The sequence below is a fragment of the Trichosurus vulpecula genome, chromosome 5, assembly GCF_011100635.1.
Source record: "Trichosurus vulpecula isolate mTriVul1 chromosome 5, mTriVul1.pri, whole genome shotgun sequence".
In the NCBI taxonomy this organism is placed as follows: Eukaryota; Metazoa; Chordata; class Mammalia; order Diprotodontia; family Phalangeridae; genus Trichosurus; species Trichosurus vulpecula.
Window position 1 is genome coordinate 119,541,189 of NC_050577.1, and position 25,925 is coordinate 119,567,113.

General features: G+C 50.6%; 1 protein-coding gene across 2 annotated transcripts; it reads left to right on the top strand.

The window, feature by feature from the left end:
- Window positions 1-585: 585 nt before the first annotated feature.
- IMPDH1 (inosine monophosphate dehydrogenase 1) lies at window positions 586-25,432 on the top strand. 2 transcript variants are annotated; one of them, XM_036761554.1, is made up of 15 exons: window positions 586-793; window positions 7,423-7,521; window positions 10,731-10,779; window positions 14,804-14,905; window positions 15,052-15,126; window positions 15,482-15,688; window positions 15,886-15,973; window positions 17,171-17,370; window positions 17,561-17,651; window positions 17,913-18,008; window positions 20,022-20,165; window positions 20,360-20,504; window positions 22,360-22,503; window positions 22,602-22,685; window positions 24,507-25,432. In XM_036761554.1, exons 1-15 carry the CDS (start codon window positions 612-614, stop codon window positions 24,526-24,528), a joined length of 1,728 nt encoding a protein of 575 aa, XP_036617449.1. In that variant the 5' UTR covers window positions 586-611; the 3' UTR covers window positions 24,529-25,432. The 2 variants fall into 2 exon arrangements, with proteins under 2 accessions (XP_036617449.1, XP_036617451.1); XM_036761556.1 differs by lacking the exon at window positions 586-793 and adding an exon at window positions 6,759-6,954.
- The last annotated feature ends 493 nt before the right edge of the window (window positions 25,433-25,925 follow it).

Below are 25,925 nucleotides of genomic sequence, written 5' to 3' on the forward strand. Positions count from 1 at the left end.
TGCTCCCCCCACGCCCCCATAATCACTGTGCAATCACCTAGGTAACTTTCCTTTACCCAAAGTGGAGGAGGGAATATAAAGAACGATGAAATACAATTCAGGTTTATTAAAAATAGAAAGCAACACCTCTCTCAAATGACAAAGACATGCCCTTCTGTCCTTGGGGTCGGTTGAAAGACGGCCAAAAAAGGGGAAACGGACCAAGAGTTGAGGTCTGGGTTTCCTTAGTTGAGAGAGGAAGGGCTTGGAAGGGATAGAGGAGCGAAGAAGAGGCGCAGAACGGGGACAGCCAAAGGAAGGTGAGCCCCACTTTCTGCCCCGGGAGAGCTAGAGAGCCACCATCCTTGGATTCTCCTTTCCCCAGTTCTGACCCTGGGCCCCGGTCCTCCATATCCGTGTATTGCTTTCCCTTCAGAGATGCCGGGAAAGAAATTCTTCAGCCGGACTCCGGCCATGCATCCCTTCTCGGGGTGCCCCTTCCTCTCCCCGCCCCACTCCTCTGGGGCTCCGCCCCTCCCCGTCGGGGCCCCGCCCCTTTCCGGGGCCCGGGGATTTGGCGGGGGCTCCTCTCCCCGCCCCGGGACGGGAGGCGGAGAGGCTGCAGCCGCCGCATGGAGGTGCCGCTGCTGCAGCCGCCACCGCCCCGGCACGGGCCGGGGCCGGGGTCGCTGCAGGGAGACGGAGCCGCGGCGGCCGTTCCGGAGCCTGGAGCCCGGGGGCAGCATCCAGGACACGAGACGGCGGCGCAGCGGTACAGTGCCCGCCTGCTGCAGGCCGGCTACGAGCCTGAGAGGTGACGCCTGGGGCGGGGCTTGGGGTGGGGGGCGCGAGCTCGGCCCTAGAGATCAGGAAGGGACCCACCACCTGGGGTGGAGGCGGTCTGGGAACTACCTCCCATGCTGTTGCCATCATCTTCATCCCCCACTTCCTCCTATGGCACGGCTCTGCCAGCACACTTTGGATGGGGATGCAAATACAGGATTCTGCAGGGGTCGGGGCAGGTGTGGTGGGCCATTTTACTCTAACTCCCCTTCCTTCCCCGCCCAGAGCGGGTAGGGGGCTGCAGGCATGTAGAGTGGGCGAAGCCCCACCTTGACCGGCTTCCCAGCCCTATCTATATAGAGCAAACTTTCTTCAGAGCTCTTTGGCTACCCTCTTCCCAGACCCATTCTCAAAACTGGATCTGCTTAGTAAAGAAGAGTATCAAGGGCTGCAGACCCTGGTCTGCTGGGTTTGACTTTGGCAGAGGGGACACGGGAAGGGTGACAGATAGATGGGCATTGTCCTCTCTTCACCCTGCGCCTCCTCAATCAACAGGTACGATGGGGGCAGGAAGCCAAGCATATGCCGGCGCTTTATGAGTATTTGCTACCGTTAACGATTACCTGAGGAGGAAAGCAGCCAGGGTCCTTCCGTAAAGGGGTGGGGGAGTCACTGGAGAGAAAGGAACCTGGGACCTGGCAGAACTGGATTGTAAAGGAGACAGCAGCTAATCTATGGATTTTATCTACAGCCTGAAATGGAAACCCTACTGGTTGTCCTTCCTCTCCAAAGGATTTGGACTCCTTTGCCGGCTCCATCTGCTGGTGCTCAGCAGCTTGGGGAGGTGACCCTGGCAGCTGGATTGGGGGGGGGTCCTCTGGGGGAATTAGCCATGCAGCTCTGGCTCGGGGACTGCGTGCTTATGTAAGAACTTTTAACAGCTTAACCTCTAGTGCGTTCCCATCCCCCAACTGGACAAGTACCCTCAGGCTGTCACATTCAGCACCCCCCCCCCTTGGGTGATCTGACCCAGGACATCTTTCCCCAGGAAATCCTGTTAATAAAAGCCCTGGAGTGGGGGTGGGGGGGAAATGGGGAGGAGCCACTTACTGGGGTGAGGGGTGATTGGAAACTTTATGTGCACAGAAGTGTAACTGCTTCTACAGAAAGCAGATTTGGTACCTATTTCTGGTACTGAATGTAAAGTGAAGGATGAGAGTTGAGTTCTGGGGGAATTATAATAATTGTTATTATCATTACTTAATGTAATAACCCAGTTCTGCAATGGCTTAATATTTGCAGATGCTTTCCTTTCAGCTATGGCAGAGGCAGCGCTTGTATTATTAACCACCTACAATCCACAGGGGGAAACTGAGTCTCAGAGAGGGGCGCTGATTTTTCCCAAGGTCACACAGCTAGTATATGGCAGAAACAGGATTGAAAGCAGTATCTTTGGACTTCAAGGCCAGCACTAATTTCCATAGTCCACATTTCTGGGTTCAGGTTAAGGCCTTTCTGAGAGATACCATCTTGGCCTGAAGGAGGAAATTTTTCCTACAAGAGACTGCTTCATTCTTCCAGAAAGAACATCCATAGCTCTAGCTTCCACACCAGGAACTGCTGAATTGGTTCCAAGCTAGCCCTCTCCCCTTTGCTCCAGCCCAACATACACTTTAGGACAGGGGTAGGGAGCCTGGGGCCTCCTCAAAGCCACATATGGTCCTCTAGGTCCTCAAGTGCAGCCCTTTGTCTATTTGGATTCAGTCAAAAGGCCACACTTGAGGACCTAGAGGGCCACACTGGCACTTGAGGACCTAGACGGCCAAACGTGGCCTTGAAGCTGCAGGTTCCCCACCCCTGCTTTAGGAGAAAGGGGGAAAGCTTCCTGTTTGAGAAGCACTTTAGGGAAGCTAGTGATGGATTTAGTCATTGAACCTGGGACTGAATTCCCACTCTGCTGCCTCGTATTTCTGTGTCACTGGGTAAAATAATAGCTAACAGTCACATATAGCTCTGGGGTTTACAAAGCACTTTACTTATATAATCTCATTTGATTCTTACAATAACCTTGTGAAGTAGGTGCTATCATTATCCCTGTTTTGTAGATGAGGTCACCGAGATTGAGAGGTTAAATGATTTGTCCAGGGCGACACGGCTGGCAATAAGTGATTGGGGCACAATTTGAACTCACTTCTTCCTGACTCCGAGTCCAGGGGGCTGAATTAAATGATCCCTAAGGTTCATTCCAGCATCCTCTGCCCCAATGAGTTGGCTGAAGCCAACAGGGTGTTCCCTAGGTAGTACTTCTGTCCCAAGCCAGGCTTCTAAGCCAATCTATCCTGGGAACAGGGCTGGAGAAAGGCTCTCTCTTACTGCTTTGCCCCGGCCACTAACTGGTGGGAGAACGATGGGTTGGGTAATCTTGATTTCCCTTTCCCAAGGAGGAAGCAGTTGGAGAAGGTCAGGAAGAGAGAGGAGGGAACATCATGGATTAGCAGGGTTATTAGAAGAGGGAAGGAATATACCACAAGCTTAGAGTAGTCCAGCAGCTTAAAGTAATGAGCAGCCTCTGACCCTTTAATTAGTCAGGTTGCTGGGCTAGGGCCGGGGAGACGAGGGCTGTTTCAAGATGTTGGTAGTAATTTTTGTTGTCGTTCAGTTGTGCGGTGACTCCCATTTGGGGTTTTCTTGTCAGAGATACTGAAGAGATTTGCCATTTCCTTCTCCAGCTCTTTATACAGATGAGGAAACTGAGGCAAACAAGGTTAAGTGACTCCACAGCTAGTCAGTGTCTGAGGCTGGATTTAAACTCAGGGAGAGAAGTCTTTCTGACTCCAGGCTTGTCACTCTATCTACTTTGCCACCAAGCTGCCCTGGCTTTGGTAGTAAAGGAAGGAAGGAATCTGTGGGGCACTAAGTAGTCAAATATTCCTGATTTTGGAGTGGCCTTCCTCTTTACAGTAGAATACTGGGTCAGAGGCAATTCACTTCAACGAGACTCAAAAAAAACCCATTTATTAAGGGACTATGATATAAGGTGGAAGATAGCTTGACTTCAGAATCTGAAGACCTGGGTTCAAGTCCTGTCTTTGACAGGAGCTGGGCAAGCCACTTAACCTTTAAATGCCTTTCAGACAATTTTCTATAAAGAACTGTTGCCTCATCTGCACTAGTAGAGGGAGTTTTCCCATGGGAAGAGTCCCTACACCAGTGAAATTACAGGTTGGACAAGTCGACACATCAGTCTATAATGTTCCAACACCTGGGCTAGGCATTGGGGATCATAAAGATTCCCTCCGCAAGGTTCCTACCCTTAAGGTTCTTTTGTTCTAATAATGAAGGCATGAAGCAGGATGTCTCCTTGGGTTAATCCCAGGTAAGAACCAGAACCCCGGTGTTCTCTTTATTAGCCCTAAGCCGAACTTTGCTGTACTCTTGTCTTATAGAAATATCTGGAGACCCACCATGCCCTAGAAGGAAGAATGGCTTGTAGCAAGCCACTCAAATGGGAAGAGTTGGGGTTTGAGCAGAAGACATGTTATGTTCTGTGTACACTATGTCAGGTCACAGGTGGCTAGGTGGGAATACGAGGTTTCCAGGTGCTGCCAACCCCTAGAACTACAGCTGGTAGCCTTGGTTCCAGTTTCAGAGCCTGGAAAGGACTTCAGATCACATATTCCACCCTTTCATTTTACAGATAAGGACAAAGAGGTCCATAGAAGTTAAAGGATATAAAAAATAAAAATAAAAAAAAGTTAAAGGATTTGACCAAGCAAAGCACTGAGCCTACAGTAAAGAAGATCCAAATTCAAATACTAGCTGTGTGACCTTGGACAAGTCACTTGACTTTTGTTTGCCTCAGTTTCCTTATCTGTAAAATGGGGATAAAAATGGCACTTACCTTCCAGAGTGGTTGTGAAGGGCAAATGAGATAATAATTGTAAAATGCTTAGCGTAGTGCCTGGCATATAGTAATCCTTATATAAAGTTAGGTATTACTATTATCATGATCTCTAAAATGGGGATAAACAGGGTTGCTGTGAGGATCAAATGAGATGATGATTGTAACATAGTGCCTGGCATATAATAAATGCAATATAAATGTTAGCTGTTGTTATTCTTATTATGCTGGCAGTAAGTAGCTGAACCAGGATTTGAACCCAGATCCTTTGACTCTATACCCAGTAATTTTTGTCCTATGATACCTCTGAAGACAACGCCACTACTCAGCCCTTCTGAGTAGACATCCTTTCTCCTGTCCCCTGGTGGCAGAAGCTTAGGTATCCTTGGCTCTCAGCCTGGTCTTGGCCCTTGACCTGACAATCACCAGCATAGACCACTGGGCTCCCAGAAGCAAACTTCTTGACCCAAGTGATCGGAGTATGTGAGCTATGGCCTTGAAAGCTCTGGGAAACCTATATTGTCTACTGCCTGAAGTGAAGGTGGCAAGACACCTGTGAGATTCTCAACCTCACAGGCCCTCCTGTTTCCTTAGCTGTGAACTGTGGCTGCTTTCCATTTCCAGTCATCTATGATCTAATTAGGCTTTGGGTGCCCTCAGTATCTAGGACCAACTCCGAACAACCTCCCCCAATCCACTCTGACCTTGCACAGATGGTAGGAAGAGCCTGTGTTTTCCCAGCAGATTCCCTGGAGGTGTCATTAATGGGAGGCTGGGCATCCCAGGGAGGATCCCAGGTTGGAGGCCAAGACTCCCCTAGAGAACCTTCTGTCATCACACTACCACCACACTATCACAGAGTAAACAAAACCCAGGGCCTCCCAGGGATGGAGATTTGTATTAGGCAGGTGCAAAAGAGACCAGCAACCTACCTACCCCTTCACTGGGGGTTGAAGTGTGATGCCCAGGACTGTTCTGAATATGCCCAGGCCAGCCTGATGCCCATATCCTGGGCCTGGGTCCTTTCTGCCATTTCTTCTACTTCCAAAACACATCATAGATTTCGAGCTGAAAGACACAATCTAGTCCAACCCCACATTTCTCAAGGAGAATGAGGTCCAGGGAATGTAAGTGACTTCAGATACCATACAAGTAGTAACAGAACAAAGATTTGAACCTAGGCACTCTCTACCTCCAAGGTGAGAGGCTGGGGCTAGGGAGAGTAAAGATGATCATCTGGTTGATTTTGAGGCTAGAAACCCTAACATGAGAGGCCTGGCCCTGGAATCCAGATGATCTGGGTTGAAATTTTTTTTCTTTTTAAGTACTAGCTGTTTGCTCGTAAGTTACAGAGAAGGTTCCCAAATGCATCAGTAGGAGACCCTGAGCTGGAATGTCCCTACTCAGTTGAAAACCACAAGTCAGGCCAATTAGACAAGAAGCCTAGTGATGAGTCACCTTGGATTTGCTCTCTTTCTGAGAATTAAGGGGTAGCACTGGTTAACGTGGCCACAGTGTGCAGGAGAAGCCAAGTAATGCCTTTAGAGTCAGTTTAAAATCCCAGGCCTGACTCTTCCTACCTGCGGGACTGTGGGCAAATTGCTTCATTCCCAAGAAAGGGTTGAATTTGGAGGTCTCTTCCGGCTCTATTAATAGTTAGCAATTATAGAGCTCTTTAAGGTGTGCAAAGCTCTATCTCACAACCACCTTAGGAGGTAGGTGCTATTATCACCCCCACTTTACATGTGGAAACTGAGGCAGAAAGTGGTTAAGTATCTGAAGCCACATTTGAATTCAGGTCTTCCTGATTCCAGGTCCCCGTTCTAGATTTGATGCATAATTTGACATTTACTGTGATGATCTGTTCCTACAGTATTCTAACATAAGAAGGAAGGCCACTTCAAAATCAGGAATGTTTAATTAAAGGCCCAGGCTTCTGGCATATTCCCCAATCCTTCTCCCCCATCCTAATTCAGATGCCTCCCACCCCCACCCCCACCCCCATCATCCCGCAGCCCTGCCTGGTGACACTGCATTTTACCCCGGGGTTGGAGCAGCTTCAGGGTCGAGATGTGTGAGCTCTGCAGCCCCCTATGGGCAGTGCCTGAGAGCAGCTGCCCTACTTGCCCCACCCAAGTCCAAAAGGGTCCGGTCCAGAGCGTCGCCGCGGATCCGGGAGCTGAGCTCATTCTCCAGACCCGCGGGGAGTCCGGGGCTGCGGGGTGGCTCGATCCCAAGGAAGGATGAGACCCGACTAGAGAGGCCCCCGGCGGGGGTGGGGCGAGCGTTGGGTAGGCTGGGTTTGTCCAAGCAGCCCCCCGCAGGGGGAAGGGGTGGCGGCGGCTGCCGGGCGCACCAAGGGGGGGCTGGGGAGGCGGGTCGGACGAGGGGCGGTGGAGGGGGCGTGTCCCTGGCGCTGGCTCGGCCCCTTCCTCTAAGCCTTCCTCCTCCCCCGCGCTTCCCTCCGGGCCGCCCCCTCCTCCTCCTCCTCCTCCTTTTCTCCCCTCCCCTCCCCAGCGCGCCCTCCTTGCGCCCCCGGGCCCGGGCTGTGCGCGCGCCTCTCGGAGCCTGGCCTCGCAGCCTGGGGCTTCTTTGTGCGGCGCGGCCCGGATCGCGGAGCCGCGAGGGAGGGCGGGAGGGCGGCGGCCTGAGTCCGCCCAGCCACCGCAGGCAGTCCCGCCGCAGCCCCCGGCCCGGGCGGGAGGGCACGGCCGCGCGCGCTCGGGGCGTTGATGCCGGCTCTCCGTGCCTCTCAGCAGCATGGCGGACTACCTGATCAGCGGCGGCACCGGCTACGTGCCCGAGGATGGGCTCACGGCGCAGCAGCTCTTCGCCATCGCCGACGGCCTCACCTACAAGTAAGTCCGCGCGCGCCGCGGGCCTCGGAGCCGGCGTGCCCGCGCCCCCTCCCCCCGGGACCTCCCCTCCGCGCCGCCGCAGAGCAGACCCCCCCCCCCTGCCCCCCCCCCCCCCCCGAGCTGGGGTCCTCCTGCCGCTGCCCACTCGCCGGCCCGCGGCTCTGGGGTCCGGGGAGGAGGGGCGCGCCGAGCCGCATCCCTGCCGACATGTGCCTCCCACCCCTTCCCCGAAAACCCTCCTTCCCGCTCGTTGCCACCCGGGTCAGCCAGTACTTTGGCAGTACCTACTACGTGCGAGCGAGGTGCTGGGCCCTCCATATGGTACGGATACACAGGTGGCAGCGAGTCTGCAGGCCGGGGGTGTTCCGGACAACCCCGAGGATCCTCGGACTCGAGGACCCCCGTGCCCGGGCCGATCCGGAGGGATAGTCTCTTCCTCCTGGGGGTTTCTGGGGTAGTTGTGGAAGGGACAGTGGTAGTGACCGAGCGCAGGGCTCCAACGGTGCCTCCCTCCCTGGATATCCAGGCTCCCAGCTCCGCCGTGGGCATTTCAGCCCCCAAGCCTGGCGGTCGGTGGAGGGGCCCTGGGAGCCCAGATAAGGAAGCCGCCCAGGTAATTATCGACGGCGGGAGGGGAAAGGGCTGCAGGGTGGAATTGCCTCCCTCTCCCGGTGGCCTCCTTATCCACCTATCCCAGCTGCTAACGCAGCCCCACAGGTTGGCCCTGGTGCTCACTTTGACGTGCACACTTTTGTCCCCAAATTTCCCTTGGCCTTCTGCGGGATTTGGGGGTGTGGGGGAAGGGAGCAGCTTCCTCTTGGTCTGCGGCTCTTTTTTGTTCCCCAGGCCCAATTCCAGCTGCCTGGCTGGCCGCAGGCCTGGCACTAGCCCTGGATCCTGGCTGCAGGGCCGGGCACATGCCAGACAGAAGCATTGGAGCCTGGGGCCGAAGTCGCTCACAAGCCAAGTGGTCTCCTCTCACCCTCCTGCCAATCCAGTCCCCTCTTCTGCCTGGTAGTCCTGGTGAACACCAGAACTTTATTTTCCTCATTGGGCATGGGGTTAAGCAATCCTCAGAACAGGTTTAAAAAAATCCTCCCCAACTGAGTGCTTGGAGGGGTCCTGATCCCTCTAGAGAGGAATCGTGAGCTCAAAGGCATCTTAAGTCCTCTGCATGGTGTGGGGCAGCCTTCCTTTAATTGGTGCAATGGAAAGAGTTTTGGTTTGGAGTCAGAGCCCTTGGGTTCAATTCCTGGTCCCGACACCTCTTACCTGGCCCTGGGGAAAGTCACTCTTTGTGCCTTACTTTCATACTCAGTCAAGTGGACTAAGTGACCTTTAAGGCCCCTTTCACTTCTAAGTCTCTGATTTTGTCACTTCTAACTTCACCAGCCCCAGTAGGGAATGTTAAGTGCTGGGAACTTGGGTCCTGTTGTCAGCTGATGTGATGGATAGAGGGAGTACTGGGCTTTGAGTCAGGACTGCCTGGGCTCAGACCCTTAATAGCTATGGGACTTCCTTAAGATGAGGGGGATAGACTTAGGTGGGCTCCAGTGTCCCACAGATCTCAGTCTAAGTTCTGGGCTCTTTGTGTTATTGAGAGGATGGATGGGATAGACCTGAACTGAGAGGTAGTAGAGACTGGAAAATCCCGATACCTTCATTAGGGTTTTTTCCTTCCCTAGATCCTCAAGAAACTTGAGGGTTCCCCTCCATTGTTCCTTCACTCCCTGCTTATCCTGTGTCTTTGTTGAAAACAGTCAGGAGAACTAAGGCTTAAATAGCAGAAGGGTCTGAACTTGACACCCCAGGAGACAGCCTAGGGAAAAAATTTGCAGGAGATGCAGCTGAGAATGGTTGGTTTGGGGGTTTGTGGGACCCTGTCAGCTCACCAGCTTCCTTTTCCAGTTTACTGTAGCCACAGTACCTGAAAGTCTGGGTTTGAGGGAGTTGTAGGCCAGGTGACTGTGGAAAGGGTGCCTGTTTCTTTCTTCTGTAGTCTGATGTGGCACCTCTCTCAGACGTGGCTTGACTTGGGCCACTTTGCTTAGCACTTCGGGAAGTGCCTGGGGTGGGGGTGGGGGGCCATTGCTTTTGGGTGTGTTTGGCTGGCTGTGTACTCTGCCTAGGGCCCTGGGGCTATATGGCTTGGTAGCTGTTCTCTCTAACTTAAGAAATTATACCCTTTGGGGCAAATTACCCCTGCTGCTCAACCCCTAAGCCTTGGCACTCTGCTCTCTGCCCCACCTTTCCTGAACCATCTCCAGCCAATAAAATCCCATCTGAAATGATCTCCAGTCTTTCTTTCAATCCATGTTCTTGTTAAAACACTTAAAACTTCCTCGATATAAATAACTATGATCGTATTCTGATGACTACATTTTCTTGGGACTGAAAGCATTTCCATTTTCCATTTAGACCCCTGCTCTTTTATACCCAGGTTCAAGTTGCATGAGTCATTTTTATAAACTCTCAGGGTCCCTTGGCTATTCACTCAGCCTATGAATTACCCAAAGCTGCTGATCTGCTTAGGTGATGGGAGCTTCCCCCGGTACAGGGAGTTCCCCACACAGGATGAAATCACAGATTTAGACCAAAAAATTATATCTATTGACATAGACCTAGAGGGCATAAAAGTTGTTCTCAAGTAAGCTCTTGGGTCTTTTTTGTTTTTTTCCCATTCCCGTATTGTATGGGGAAAAGAATAAGGGTGGTACCATCTATACATGGTGGCATGGGATATTTTTCGTGCATTGGCCACTCCTTCCTGTGGCATTCCACATAGCACCCTCCTGCATTTAGTAGGAATTCCATAAATTCGGAAAAAATAAACAATAAATATTTATTGACTGTCAGCCTGGGAACAATCAACAAGCATTTATTAAGCACCTACTGTGTATCAGGCAAAAGGGAAACAGTCCTGGGCCTTACAATATGTTGGACTTGGCATTCCCTGCAGCCTAATGGGACTTAGGAGGGAGAGGACAGAGTGACTGCTGCCAGCTGTGAATGCCACCTCACCTTTTTAGTTCTTGGCATCCATTCTCTGGGCATGGGCCATAAGATTAGAGGAGCTGGGGTACAGAGGCCCTAGTTCTTGTTTTGTTGACATTAGTAATATTAAGGATGCCTTTCATTTGAAAAGGGCCTTCTTTTCTTCCTGCCTCCACTCCCCATTTAGTAATCCTAGCTTATCTGTATCTCCACAGTGATTTCCTGATCCTGCCAGGATTCATAGACTTCACAGCTGATGAGGTGGTAAGTGCCTCTTTCTTTGTGGGTTTACCGTTTTGCTTTTGGTGTGAGAGTAGGAGATGCTTAGAGCTTCCCTGCTTGGTTTCTCTTACAAAGGGAAAGGGGTGTCCTCATCCATATGCTAAGGCTTAGGTCTCCTAAGGACCCCGCCATCTACCCTGCTTGGAGCCTGTCCAGGGGGCTTTTGTCTTTGGTTTTAAAGGCTTTCATCTTTCTCTTCTTTTGAGACTTCTCTTAATCCCTGGCATTCAGCCTCCTGGACCTTCCTGGGTCCCTGAACGAGCTTGGCTCCTCACATCCAGAGAGATCTACTTATTTAAACACCATCTACCTGTGCCCTTTCTTCATTGTTACTTCATTGTCTGGCCCTGGCCCTGACTTCTCTTTTGTCCTGCTAACCCAAGTCTTAATGAATGCCAGACCGTGAGAGTGTACTTTCTTCTCCAGAGTTTATTTACAGGGAAAAAGAGAATATACAAATTCAGACATAGTATACCATGGTAAGAAAATTAGGCAGAAGCAATGTGCCATAGGCTAGCGAGCTAGTTCGGAAGCCAAGAACCCCTTCATTTAAGTCCTGTCTCTGATACATATTTATCCACTTAGCCCCCAGCAACTCTCTAAAATTGATGAGTTTCTGAGAAGTTTTATATCTCAGCTTTTTTGGGAAGCAATCAGGGTTAAGTGACTTGCCCAAGGTTACACAGCTAATAGGTTTGTGAGGCCAGATTTGAACCCGGGTACCACCTAACTGCCCCTATCTGTTTTGATCGAGGTTCTCCCCAAACCAATGGAATCACGAGTCTGGTTAAAGGAAAAAAAAGGCAATTAATTAGATGCATTGAATGGAAACTCCCTAGTCCTCACTAGATGGTATCTGTTTCTTGAGTTATTCTGCAGCTCCCCAGCCTGCTTGTTTTTCAAGAGAACCATCATGGAAAAGAGAGCCGGATTTGTAGTCAGAAAATTTAGGTATAATCCTGCCCCTTAACTCCTAGCTCATTGACCATAGGAAAGGGATTTAATCTCTTGTTCTGAATTTCCTTGTCTAGAAAATGATGGTAGTAGACTAGAAGATTTCTTTAGATCCCATGATAGAGTTCTCAGCTAAGTCATTTTGAGATGATCTGGGCTTCCTCCAAACCTTGATTGAACTCATTAGTACCTTCCAATCTCAAATTCAATCTTAACTGATTAGGAAATTTCCTGATGAGTGATTTGAGTGATGAGGTTTTTTACTCCCATCCTTACAGCCAGTAATTAATGGATGCCTGACTAACTCCTTCCCACACCCAACAGCCAAGGAAGGAAATACAAATGTGTATCTGGTGACCTAACCTCTCTGTCTCTTCCCCTTCTCACACACAATTGGAGTAAGTCCACCAGATACACCCACAAAGTTACTCAAAGATTAAAGTCCCTATCTAACACTGTGTCTCATACTTAGCAAATGCTTCTTGTGGGATTGAGTGATTCCATTAGACTGGTGAGTTGATAAGGAAGCCTGAAGAGATTGGCCTTACCCAATCAAATTCACCCATTGAGTGTATAAGTATTAGATATCTGGGCTTCCTTGGAATGATTGAAGGGAAAACTTACCTCAGGGATATAGATGTGACCCAGGGTGGTGCTGGTGAGGCCTCAGCTCTCCAAGCAGAATTAGTATGTATTCTGTCTCTGCCCTTCAAGAGACGGATAGAGCTGGAAAAGATTGAGAGACCTGCGAGCCTTTTTGTTGTTCAGTCTTTTCCAGTCGCATCTGACTCTTGACTCCACTTGGGGTTTTCTTGGCTAAGATCCTGGAGTAGTTTGCCATTGCTTTCTCTGGCTCATTTTACAGATGAGGAAACTGAGACAAATAGGGTTAAGTGACTTGCCCAGGGCCATACAGCTAGTAAGTGTCTGAGGCTGCATTTGAACTCGTCCAGGGCTGGCACTCTCTCCACTGTGCTGCCTAACCAGAAATGGTTTAGAGAATTGTTAGCTTCCCCCCCCCAAAAAAAAACACGCCCCAAAATAACCCAACAACCCACAGAAAACAATACCATCGAGAAGCCTTGGGGGTAAGGAGTGGCCATAGGTGAGAGGCTTGAGAAAATCAAGATTCTTCAGCCAGAACTGAAGAAAGTTGGAGAGGAGTGATTAGAGGCTCAAAGCGATAAGAGGCTTATCACATTTCAGTTTGTTTGGACTGGTGAAGGTGAATTTGTTTACCAAATCTCAGGGCTCCTAGCTTAGTTGGGAACTTGAAAGCAAGGGTAGGATTGTAGCATTTAGAGGTGGAGTGACCCCATAGTTCATCTGGACCCCCCCTCTCATTTTACTGCTCTGTTGCCCAAGTTCAAACAGAGTGAGTAGCAATTTGACAGAGACAGGATTCTAACCCAGGTTCTCTGACCCAAAAGCCAATTTTTTTTCTACTATATTATGCTATAATTGTAGGACAAATAGAACTGACTTTTTTTGGAGGGCCAAATCTGTGATCTCCTTGGCATAGAGTTCTTGGTGAAGAAATTCCATCCCTCCCTCTACTAGTATGTATCAGCAGCTCTTCTGCAATTTAGAGAATCTTAGAGAATTGCCTGGGGGATACTTTAAGTGACCTGATGGGGTCAACAGGCAAGGTCTCCCTGACTCCAGAAGAGACCAGCACTAACCCTGGTGCCACGTGACCTTCTGTTTTACATGGAGGGTAGTAAACTCATGGAATTCCTTACTCCAAGAAGCAAAAAATTATCCATCTAAATCAGAGCTTCCCAGATGTATTTGGCTTATTGCCCCCTTTTAAAAAAAATTACCCCCTGGAACACTACTTTCTTTAACCCTTTAATGTGTTTTTTTTAAAATTTGCATCATTTTTTTTTAAATTACAAATTTTAAATTTAATATTTATTGTAAATTTGTGGGTTTTTTCCCTGCGTTGAAGTTTTGATGATGCAATATTGCATCATGTAGTTGTACAGTATTGTACTGTAAGCATGTCATCACACACACACATTCCTGCCTGTGTGTGCCCGACCTCCTGACAGTGTGCGCTCACCAGCACTTCTTGACCACCGCTCGGTTATAACTCGCATTTTACGTGTGATTTGGAAAATGATACGATCACCACAGCTTTGACTTTGTTACACAACAGGTGAAACATATGCAGATGATTTTTCAAAATTCTCTTATGTTCTCTTCTTGCCTTATTCTTCCACCACCCCTTTTTATTTAATGCACCACCACTGTCCTCAGGGCTACTACAGCCCCACACACCCACGCACACCCCGTTCCAGAGCCCCCCAGGGGCCAGTATCACTCACTTGGAGAAACCTGTGACTTCTGAATTCTTCCTTACTTCAGTGGCACTGTGATCCTGTTAAGACCGCCCCTTGCAGCAGTGCAGATTTTGGTCCATCCTCGCCTGCTCTTTGTGCGCGGTTGCCATCACTTCATCAGTTTATTTTTACCAGTGGAGGACTTCCTGTTAGTGACACCTTGATTTCAATGTGTGACTGGCCCCACTTCTTCAGGCCTGCATTTCCTTGATGACAACTTTTATGCCGCTTGAATATAGTGGATGAGGTATTCAAAAACAGCGTTAAGGGACAGTTAGGGTCATTAAGGGCAACCAGGTGGCGCTGTGGATAGTGTTGGACTGGGAGTCAGGAAGACTCATCTTCCTAGGTTCAAATCTGGCCTCCAGCTGTGTGACCCTGGGCAAGTCGCTTAACCCTGTTGGCCTGTTCCCTCATCTGTGAAAAGAGCTGGAGAAGGATACCATTCAAGAAAACCCCAAATGAAGTCACAAAGAGTCACAGAGAAAGTGACTTCAAGATACGTCATTAACCTAACAACTACCCTGTCCTACCACATACCACCCCTCTCTGTCCTCAGAGACAGATCACTGGGCTAGTTGGCACTTTTCATGTATTTGATATTGTGGAGAGGAGAAGATGAGGGTCCTTAACTAATGCTTTTCCTCTCTGCCCTCCAACCATACCTGCCCTCTACTCTCATATATTCCTGCTTTTTCTGCCTCTAGGACTTGACTTCAGCCCTAACTCGGAAAATCACTCTGAAGACACCGCTGATCTCCTCCCCGATGGACACTGTAACTGAGGCCGACATGGCCATTGCGATGGCCGTGAGTAATCTAGGGAGCGGGGGAGGAGCAGGTTGCAGGCTGTGGGTTAGCAGTGTGGTCAGCCGGGTTTTCAGTTTGGGAGAAATAAAACTGAGTTCGGGGAGAACGACACCGTCCATTCTGACTCCACTCCCCATTCTTTCCAGCTAATGGGCGGCATTGGTTTCATCCACCATAACTGTACCCCTGAGTTCCAGGCCAATGAGGTGCGCAAGGTCAAGGTGAGTACCGGACTCTTTGAAGAGACCCTAGAGCCTGGCCAGCGGAAGAGCTTCCCTCTGTTCCATGCAGCTCCCCCTCCATGTACCTTTCACTGACTTCACTTTAAACCCCTATCAGGTAGCAGGCTTTAGTGCGCTGGCTACTCTCCCACTTCGGTGTAACAAGGGTGGTGGTGATGCAGGAGCAGGACTCAGGAAGAATTGGGTCTCCACGGGCCCACATCATCGCCCATTGGTGCTGTCTTGATAGTAGGCAGTTTGGGCACCTGCCTCATTCGAATAGTACATTCTGCTCTCATTATCCTTCTTACTTGCTTCCAACCTCATTTGTACCTTATTTCTTTCTTGTCCTCAGAAATTTGAACAGGGCTTTATCACAGATCCAGTGGTGTTGAGCCCCTCGCACACAGTGGGTGACGTGCTGGAGGCCAAGATGCGGCATGGTTTCTCAGGCATCCCCATAACTGAGACAGGCACCATGGGCAGCAAGCTGGTGGGCATCGTGACTTCCCGTGACATAGACTTCCTTGCCGAGAAGGACCATGCAACCTATCTCAGTGAGGTGAGCCTGCTAGGCAGGGTGGGCCGTGACCCAAAGCACGATGCTCTTTAAGGCAGCAGTTGGAAGGGCTCGTGCTGGTGGGACATGTTAGGTGATGAGGGTTGAGGTTTCTGAGTACCCTTAAGAGGGAAGGTTCCCCTCCCCTACTGCCTTCTGACTGAAGAGCAAACATACCTGCTCTACTTCTCCCGCAACAGGTGATGACAAGTAGGAATGATTTGGTGGTGGCACCTGCAGGTGTGACATTGAAAGAAGCCAATGAAATCCTGCAGCGCAGCAAGAAAGGTACTGGGGGTACCAAATCTAGAAAGCCCTTTTTATCTTGGTCCACCCCTCCCCGGACCTCCTGCATTACTCCTGTAGGAGGACATAGCTGCTCCTCTTGGAAGGACTTCAGCCTATGAGAGGCCAGAGCCAGCGTGGCTCAAGGGGTGTCCTGCCCCTGGAATAGACAGCCCCTTTGGGACCTTGCCCAGGATGCCCTTTACTGTAGCAGGAACACAGATTTGAGCACTGCCCAGTAGGGGATGTGAGGGATCTAAGGGTATGCTGAGGGGCATCTCATTCACCAAGGTCAAAGCTTTTTGCACTTAAGCCATTTTTTAAAATGGATTTTTATTGTCATCTCTTGTTTTTATATCATCTACATTTTCCTTGCACCCTTTCTCCGGCTTTCAGAAAGCCATCCCTTATAACAAAGAATTTTTTTAAAAAAGAAAAAAATTCAGCAAAAAACTGAACACAATGAAAAAAAAATCTTAAGTTTTTGTACAATGTTCCCCCCACTCGAACCCCTGCAAAGGAGCAGGAAGAGGTGTTTCCTTTCACATTGTTATAGTCATCATATATATATCGTTTTTCTGGTTTTTCTTTATTTTGCATCAGTTCATGGAAGTCTTTGGATGCTTCTCTGTATTCATCCTGTTTATTGTATTTCTTATATCACGTTAGTATTCCATGACATTCAAGTACCATAGTTTGTTTAGCTGTTTAACAGTTGGTAGACTGTAGGTTTTTAAAGCACTTAGCAAATCTTAACACTGTATATAATGATAAATTATGGTTTCATGGGCCTGTCTGACCATGGACCACTCCAGGGCTCACAAGGAGAGGGGCTTGCCTATGGATCTAGAATGGGGATTCCAGAGTAGGCCTTGGGATCCTCTAGGAAAGGAATGACCCAGGCCTAGGCTGGGACTTCAAATCAGCTCCCCCCTTGCTGAAAGATCCTACCCCAGAATAAGCCGGACCAAGGGCAAAGACTCAAATTCTTCCTTCTGGTCCCTGAGAACTCTGCTCTCGGCAGGCACTGCCATCTCACGGCAGTCTTTAGTGATACAGTATAGTGATTCTCACCCCTCAACTCTTCTCCTCCCCACTCCCTCCCCCAAAAAAGGAAAGAAAATTTCTGTTTCCCTTGACTTAAGTGTGAGATCTGATAAACCTTTGCCACCTTCTTGTTCTCCCGTATTTCCATGCCAGGAAAGCTGCCCATCGTTAATGACAGTGACGAATTGGTAGCCATTATTGCTCGGACTGACCTGAAGAAAAACCGGGATTATCCCCTGGCCTCCAAAGATGCCCATAAGCAGTTGCTCTGTGGAGCGGCTGTGGGCACCCGGGAGGATGACAAATACCGCCTGGACTTGCTTACGCAGGCGGGTGCCGACGTCATTGTGCTGGTGAGAGCCTTGGAAGGGGGCACCTGGAAGTTGGGTATGCTGTGGAGGGGGGAGGTTCTCTGGGGGAGTGACTCGGGGGAAGGATCCTTCCTAGGGTTGGGGTTCAGAGATTTCACAAGGCCACATCCCAGGTAAGAGGATTCCTCTGCTTAAGAGAGGACCTGAGATCCTTATTCATACCTTCTCCCAGGACTCATCTCAAGGGAATTCGGTGTATCAGATTGCTATGGTGCACTACATCAAGCAGAAGTACCCCCAACTGCAGGTGATTGGTGGGAATGGTGAGTCTGGGGTCCCCCTTTTCCTTGTGGTTTCCCTCCTTCCCAATTCCCTTCCCCTCTTCCTTCGTCCTCCAGGCTCCTTAGTCCTTGGTGTGGCCTCTGGAATGGGATGGGGGTGGTAGCAGTCCCCAGACCCTTATCTAGCCTGTGCGCTCTGTCAGTGGGATGCTTCTTATGGAGAAGGTGGTGTCTTAGTTATTTTCATCGTGGGCAAGAATAGCATATCCAGATCCTTATTTATCCTGTGCCTTTGGTCCACAGTGGTGACGGCGGCACAGGCCAAGAACCTGATCGACGCGGGTGTGGATGGGCTCCGAGTGGGTATGGGCTGTGGCTCCATCTGCATCACCCAGGAAGGTGAGTATAACCCACCTGTCCCAGATGGCTTTACCCACATTTTTCCCTCGTGCTAGCGTAGTAAGAGCATTGGATACATGTGGACCCGGCATATTTGTTACAAGGGTTTCCCATTCTTTTCTTTTTTTTTTTAAACCAAGGTTGGGGGTGGGTGTGGGGGATAAAATGCTTATTAATTTAAAAAGATAAAATTAAAAATTAAGAAGAAAGAAGTAGCACTGGTTTGGAGTTAGAAGAACTATGTTCAAATCTTGTTTCTGATACTTAATATCCGTGTGACCTTGAATAAGTAATTCTCTCCGGTGCTCAGATTTTTCATTTGTAAAATGATGGAGTGGTATTCAGTCTCTAACATCTCTTCTAGTTCTGTGTTCTAAGATCACATGACATAGAAGCATCTGGCCGTGGGTGACTTTGAAATATAGAGAATATGTTCTGTTCTCCTTCTGTGGTAGATTTTTTGGATCTCTGTATTGGGTACTGCGGGCCACCCTTTTCACCTCTGGGATCTAGGGCTGGGGTCTTAGTGTTGCCCTGCATCAGCATTGTTGCTAGGTGGGCATTACTTTCCTCCCCACCCCCACCCCCCTTCCTCCCTGCTCCCTGACCAGTGCTTACTACCTATGGAAGGGACCTTAGAAGCCATTGAGTCCCACCCCCTCATTTTACAGCTTAGTAAACTGAGGGACAGAGGAGTTCAGTGACTTTTCCAGGCTTACACAACTAGTAAGTGTCTGTATCAGTAAGGCAGGATTCATGATATCAGTAGTGACCATGAATATGGCTATATAGTTCGGAATTGCAAAATATAAGAGACTCTGTATAGAATGCAGAAGAAATAAAACATTTCTTCAGACACCAGAGGATCAAATCCCAAAACTAATAAGTCCACTTCAATATAACAGCAAGGAAATTAAAACACAATATTGCAGCAAGGAGCCAAGCTATCTTTTAACCTTCTCTTCTGTTGGGGCCTTCCCTGTAAACACTCACAAACTCTAGCCAGCATCCTCTCCTTCCACAGTTCTGAGAGCCCTTGCAGTTCTTGTTCTCTCTCTCTCTCTCTCTCTCTCCCTCTCTCCCTCTCTCCCTCTCTCCCTCTCTCTCTCTCTCTTTCTCAGCCTGGGGCTTAGCACCTAGTTAGAAAAAGGGTGTGGGCCTTCCTACAAACAAGCTTCCCTTCTCTAGCTTCTCGGTATCTGAGCCAGAGTTTGATATGTTAGCATTTGCTGGGCAGGAATGGATAGACAATAGAGTGTGGAACTTGGAATCATTTGAATCCAGCCTCAGGCACTTACGGACTCTGTGATCCTGGGAAAGTCACTTTACAGAGCTCTGTGTGTCTTGGTTTCCCCATCTGTAAAGTGGGCCTGATAGTAGCACTTGTTTTTGTAAGGATCAAATGAACGAATAAGCAGAAAGCCCTCTGCAAACCACAAAGCCGTAAATGCCAGTTATTAGTCACTAGAAGTGCCGAAGGGCTTGGGGACATTGAGCTACCTGGGCCTGCACCTTTGCTCAGATGCTTCAGTGTTGTAGAAATGTGTTCTAAACCACCACCCGTAGCCCCCATGTACGTGTGTCGTGTGTCCTGCCTCCCCCACTCTCAGGTTCCCTCCCCCTTTCCTTAGGTGGCAAAGACCCTCCTGGTGGGAGAGTCCCTAGGGAAATGAGCAGGCTGTGGGGCTGGCCTTCTGCTGAGCCCAGCCTCTCTCTCTCTTCTCCCCCAATATCATGGTTGTTGTTAATAAATAATAATAATATTAATAATGGCTAGCATTTGTAGAATGCCCTAAGGTTTGCAGAGCCCTTCATATATGTTAACTCATTTGCTCCTTGCAACGACCCTGCGAGGGAGGGAGGTGCTGATTTTAATCCCATTTTATGGATGGGGATCCTGAGATATAGAGAAGTTAGAATGACTCACCCAGGGTAACACGGCGATCGTCAGGATTCAGACTCGGATCTTCTCGGCTGCTTCTCATGTCTTTTGCCATCCCCCTCTCCTGGCAGTGATGGCATGTGGCCGGCCTCAGGGCACTGCTGTGTACAAGGTGGCAGAATACGCCCGTCGCTTTGGAGTCCCCGTCATTGCCGATGGTGGGATTCAGACGGTGGGGCATGTGGTCAAGGCCCTGGCCCTTGGAGCATCCACAGGTGACTGGGTGGGGAAAGGGGAAGACTGGGAGGGTGGGTTAACTTCTAAAGGGCTTCGGAGGCTGGCTGCCAAGTCCATTGGGAATGGGAGGTGAAGGGGGGAGCAAGACATCGGGAGTAAACAGGTGGCGGAAGAGTGGGAAGCAGGTGTCCTGATGCTGGTCGCCTGATTCTCATCCTCCACACTTCCCCAGTGATGATGGGCTCGCTGCTGGCAGCTACCACGGAAGCCCCTGGAGAGTACTTCTTCTCTGATGGGGTTCGGCTCAAGAAGTACCGGGGCATGGGTTCCCTGGATGCTATGGAAAAGAGCAGTAGCAGCCAGAAGAGATATTTCAGGTGGGTGCTCCCCTCCCCCAGCATCTGCACAAACATCTTGTCGTCCAGGCTGCTCACCACTGCCTGTGGTCACTGTGGGCAAGGCTGGAGCCTGCTTTGTCAGTGTGATTAGCAGTGGGCAGCTTTCCTTGTTAGGGGACAGGGAGGGAAGGGTGAAAGGCTCTTTAAAAAACAAAACAAAACCAAAAAACAACAAATCTGTCTTAACCGATGCTAGGAGTTGGGGGTGGGGAGGATTGTGGGGAGGCAAGACCTGTGATTTCATTAGCATAGAGAAACTCCCTTTTTAATACTCATTTTAAAAAGTTTTGAGTTTCAAATCCTCTCCCCACCGATTGGGAAGGCTAGCAATATAGTACCAGTTATATAGTGAAGCTGTACAGAACATATATTTAACTTTAACATTAATTAAAAAAAAATTTGAGGAAGTTCCTTCTTTAACCATGTGTCTTAGAATGCAAGACTGAGTGGGTCAGCGAGGTAGTACAGTGGATGGAGTAGCCACCCTGGAGTCAGGAAGACCTGAATTCAAAACTGCCCTCAGACGCTAACTGTTTGACCCTGGGCAAGTCACTTAATCCCAGTTGCCTTCACAGAAGACAAAGTAAAAAAAAAAGATTAAGTGACAAGCCCAGGGTCACTCAGTCCTTCTTGGTCAAAGACCGGGTCTTGAATCCTCAGAAGGCTGGCCCCTTAGCCATTCTCTATCAATGCTGCTTCTCTTACTGATGCTTGCGTAAGATCACCGTCATTTCTCCATGCCTCCCTTCCTCTCAGTTGAACAGAACAAGCAAACACAGTGGCCCACCTAACCATGCATGCCTCATTCTACGCCTGTTGTCCCCCACCTCTTGACTGAGAGCTGGGAGGCATGCCTCTTCTGCTGGCCCTCCGAGGAGGGACTCAGATATAGACATGAGTTTGCCAGTCTCCTCATGGCCACTTTCTCCTATCACTCAGTCAACAAGCATTTATTAAGTGCTTACTATGTACCAAGCACTACACAAAGCATTGAGGTTACAGAGAAAGGTGAGAAGCAGCCCCTGCCACATGGTGCTTACACACCCTGATGCACATAAGCCTGGTGCACAGTGGATGGAAATGAACACGGTGGGGGACAGCTTTAGCAGCTTCAGGTATTAGGAAGACCTCCTATAGAAGATGAGATCTGAGTGGATCTTGCAGACGGCCGGGGAGGCGTGGAGGTGAAGGGGCAGCCAGCGCCATTGTGTCCAATGTAGCGGACTCCTAGAGTGAGTGGAGAGGGAGGATGAGGGTCTGGTTATTTGTTATTGTCAGTTGTGTCCAACCCCTTGTGACCCATTTCTTGGCAGAGATGCTGGAGAGGTTTACCATTTCTTTTTCCAGCTCATTTTATAGATGAGGAAACAGGCATTTAATTAGGGTTAAGTGACTTGGGGCCACACAGCTAGTAAGTGTCTGAGGCTGGATTTGAACTGAGGTCTTCTGGCCCCAGGCTGTCCTCTATGCATTGCACCACCTAGCTGTCCCTAGGCATGAGGCAGGAATGATTTAAATGTTGAACAGAGTCAGGTCAGTATTTGATCCTGAGCCAGTGAATTTCCTTGAGGAGGTTTGCCAGCCCGCTGTTGTACAGTGAGATAACACAGTGAGACTTGTACTCTGTAGAAGAATCACCTCACAGCCAGTGAAGGATGAATTGGAGTGGGGAGAGACCGGAGGCAGGAGGTGATGAGGCATGTGGGGTGGTGGCAGGGAAGGGGACATTTCGAAGGCAGAGAGGATGAGATTTGTCCCTGGATGGAGACAGGGAGGAGTTGAGGATGGCCCAGCCAGGCCAGGGTTCCTGAGCTCTCTTCTTTGCTCCGCACAGTGAGGGGGACAAGGTGAAGGTTGCGCAGGGTGTCTCGGGTTCTATTCAAGACAAAGGCTCCATCCAGAAGTTTGTGCCCTACCTCATCGCTGGCATCCAGCACGGCTGCCAGGATATTGGTGCCCGGAGTCTCTCTGTCCTGCGGTCAGTATTCCTTGCTGGGGAGAGATGTGGTGGGTGGGTGAAGGGTGGGCCTCTCTCTCCCTTTTCTAACCCTGCCCTTCCTTCCCTCACTACCCCAGATCCATGATGTATTCAGGAGAGCTTAAGTTTGAGAAGCGGACGATGTCAGCTCAGATAGAAGGCGGCGTCCATGGCCTCCATTCGTAAGTGCGGGGCTCTCCCCTCGACAAGCCTGGGGGTCGGTCAGGGTACCAAGGAGGTGGAAACCAAGTTGGAGGTTAGGCTCTTGGCATTAGCCGGCTTGGTTCCAAGGCCTCTGCTTTCCTTTCTCACCCAAGCCCAGGTGAGTCCTCATGGCTCCATCCATTCCAGGAAGCTCCCACCCACTCTGTAGGATTCCCCATGAACTAGCTCTCTGGCCCCTAACCAAGTCCCCTCCCCTCCTTCTTCGGCATAGGAATGGTAGGTATGGCCACGTAATTCTGACCGACCCGTAGGTAGATGTGGCTCAGCCTCAGGGGCTTGGTGGCTTGCAGCAGGAAAGCTGGGGCTGCTAATGGTGCTGGGCTCTTGCTGGTGGTGGTGCCTAGATTGCCAAGGGGCTTTTGGTAGGGGCACTGCATTAAAGCAGGGTGATTAGAGAATAGTATTGGTATTGGGACGGGTGAGGGGAAGGGGGTGGTGCCCGCAGTGGGGACAATATCAGCTGGCAGCAGTACAGGGCATGTCGCCCTGGCACTGGCTGGTTTGGGGGTAGCTAGGGGTCCTGTCTTCCCTGGCACCAGGCGGGCATCTAACCTGTGTCTCTTTCTGCCCTGCCCTCCCGTAGCTATACCTTTCTGCCATGTAAGTAACTGCGAAGCCCGGGGCCCAGTGTAGAGTAGAGTAGAGAAATTAGTCTGGGCCAGGGTGGCTGGGGGACATGGTGGGACTGGGATGGGTAGGCCTTGGGGTACAACCATGGGACACACGACCCTGTCCTCTTTTCTCTCTTGGCTATTCCACCACCAAAACCAGGTGGACAGGTGGAAACTGTCACAATGCCCCCTTGTCCAGGCTGCACCACGAAACATTCATTTCCTGGGAGCTTGCATGGATGCCAGCTGCCCCTAGAGCTGAAGCTGCCTGTGGCCCCTGTGACCCCTTAGTCCCTCTCCTTGAGCCAGAGGCAGGGGAGGTCTAGGGACAGAGCTTGTTAAGGGCATTCAGAGGGGTGGTAGGGGAGGAGGGGGTTGGAGTGGTGCTGTGGGAAGGATGCTGGATTTGGAGGGCACAACTTGGGTTCTGATGGTGGCTCTGTCATCGACTGCCTGAGTCACAACATCTCTGGGGGTCTCAGTTTCCTCACCTGTAAAATGAGGGGGTTGGATTAAATGGCCCCCTGAGATTCCTTCCAGTTAGAACCTCGGTCCTCTAAGAGCAGCCCCCTCGAACAGACCAAGTGCATGTTCAGTCCAGGATCTGGCGTGGGCACTTGAATTGCCTTGTGGGGAACCCCAGCTATGAGGGCGATATTGTCATCTCGTGGGGGAAACAGAAGACCACAGGATCATTGGGACTTTCTCGTCCAGCCCACTCATTTTACAGAGGAGGAAACTGAGGTCCATGTCAATGTAGATGGCTTGTTCCAATTCACACAGGGGGATTAGAACCCAGAACCAGTGTCCTTTCTGCTGTGTCGCTCAGAGGTACTTGCAAGTAGAGGGAATGTGGAGAATTCTCCCTACCCTCTTGTCTGTGTGTGTGCCATAGAGGGCACGCCAGCTAGACACTGCTAATGTGGCATCACATCCTTGTTTCTGCCCCCAGTCTCAGCGTGTCTTGGACTTGGCTGCTGGGGAAAGGGAAGGGAGAAAACCCCGAATCCAGCATCCTCTGCTGTCTTCTGCCCTCCCCCCTCTGGCTCTACTGCCCTCAGCTCCATAAGTGTTTCTGGGTACTGTTCTGGCAGGAGTGGACGAGGGTTGCCATGGAGACAGGGCACGGGTGCTAACTCTCCGCCTTCTCTTTGCCTTCTCTCACAGTTACGAGAAGCGGCTGTACTGAGGACAGCAGCGGCGGCCGAGGAGGGGGTGGAGGCGCCCCCCGTGGAGCCCCCTCAGGCGCTGCCTCCCTCCCTAACTGAATGGCCGGATTGGCCCCCATGGATTTGCACTACGGGTTCCCAGACCCTTGCCCTCCCGGGAGGGGAGCAGGGAGCCGGAGTTGGCCCCTTAGGAGGCTGTGGTCTCTACCCCCCTTAACCTCCCTCCCTTCCCCTCAAGCCAGGACTGCTCTGTCCAGGGGCCTGGAGAAAACTCAAGCCTCCTCTTCTCCCAGGAGCCGCTTGCTCCTCAGGCCCCTGTGAGCCCACCAGCCTGGTTGCCTAGGGCTTGCGCCTGCCTCAGGTTTCTCTTGCTGCACCCTGCTCCTTTTCTCCAAACATGGGCTGTTCTGAGGCCCTAGCTCTGAGGCGGGGACGGTGGCGGCTCCAGGGAAGGCCCCTACCCCAGCATTCCTAGCTTCTTGTCCTGTAGGGTGCTTCCCACACCCCTCGCCCCACAGCGAATGGTGCTCTCCTTGGCCCTGCCTCCCCGTCCCCATCTCTGTCTAGCTGCAGTCCACTTCCTCAGACTGTAGCTATTGTGGGCCTCCAGCCCAAGGAGACTCTTTCCTCCTATACCCTGCCGCCATGCCCCACCAACCAGAGGGAGGTCTCTGCCCCCTTCCCCTGGTCCCTCAAGCTGCCCACAGGGACTTGGTCTTAAGTCCACCCTCCCCAGAGGTGATGGGGAGCAGAGACAGCAGAGAGGGAAGGCAGCCCATTCAGTCTCATTCCCTTGCTGCTCCAGCCCATAGCCCCCTCTCCATCCCCAGCCACGGCTGAAGGCTTTAACTTTGCACACTTTGGGGCCACGATTGTGTTGTTGTGTATTAAATAAGCTGAATAAAGCAAGCGGGTCTCCAAGGATTTAGCTGTCCTGCTCTGTCCCTAGTCACAGCTTGGGGCCCATGGATTTCCTTGGCTTAGCTAGGGCTTGAGGGCCAGTGCCTGCCTGAGGCCATATTCCTCTTAAAACGATCAGGGTCACCAAACCCAGCCCCTTCAGGAAGGACAGCCAGGTGATACTGGCCTTCCCAGGTATGTGTAAAGTGGGAGTAGTTCTAAAACTTCCCGTAAAGGGGGTGATATTGGCAAAATAGAGGTCTTAGATTCTAACCTTTCTCCCTTCTCTCTCCATTTTGCAAATGAGAAAACTGAGGCACCCAGCAGTTAAGTATTTCACCAAGGATGGCACAACTACTAAGCATAGGCAGGATTTGCTCCAGTGACACTGGCCTGGGCACAGAGGAAAGCAGAGCATGCCCACTGTCCCCACTTCTTCTGGGCCCCAGACCCAGACAGCACAGGACACAAGCTGCGTAGTTTAATTCAGTCAAAGCTGATGTCTGAGGCAGGCAGT

Excerpts from the sequence above, each read along its gene's own strand:
- IMPDH1 (XM_036761554.1), top strand. The coding sequence starts at position 612 with ATGGAGGTGCCGCTGCTGCAGCCGCCACCGCCCCGGCACGGGCCGGGG. Across the intron at positions 10,780-14,803 it reads ACTTCACAGCTGATGAGGTG|GACTTGACTTCAGCCCTAAC; the intron begins GTAAGTGCCTCT and ends TTCTGCCTCTAG. Across the intron at positions 22,686-24,506 it reads GGCGTCCATGGCCTCCATTC|TTACGAGAAGCGGCTGTACT; the intron begins GTAAGTGCGGGG and ends CTTCTCTCACAG.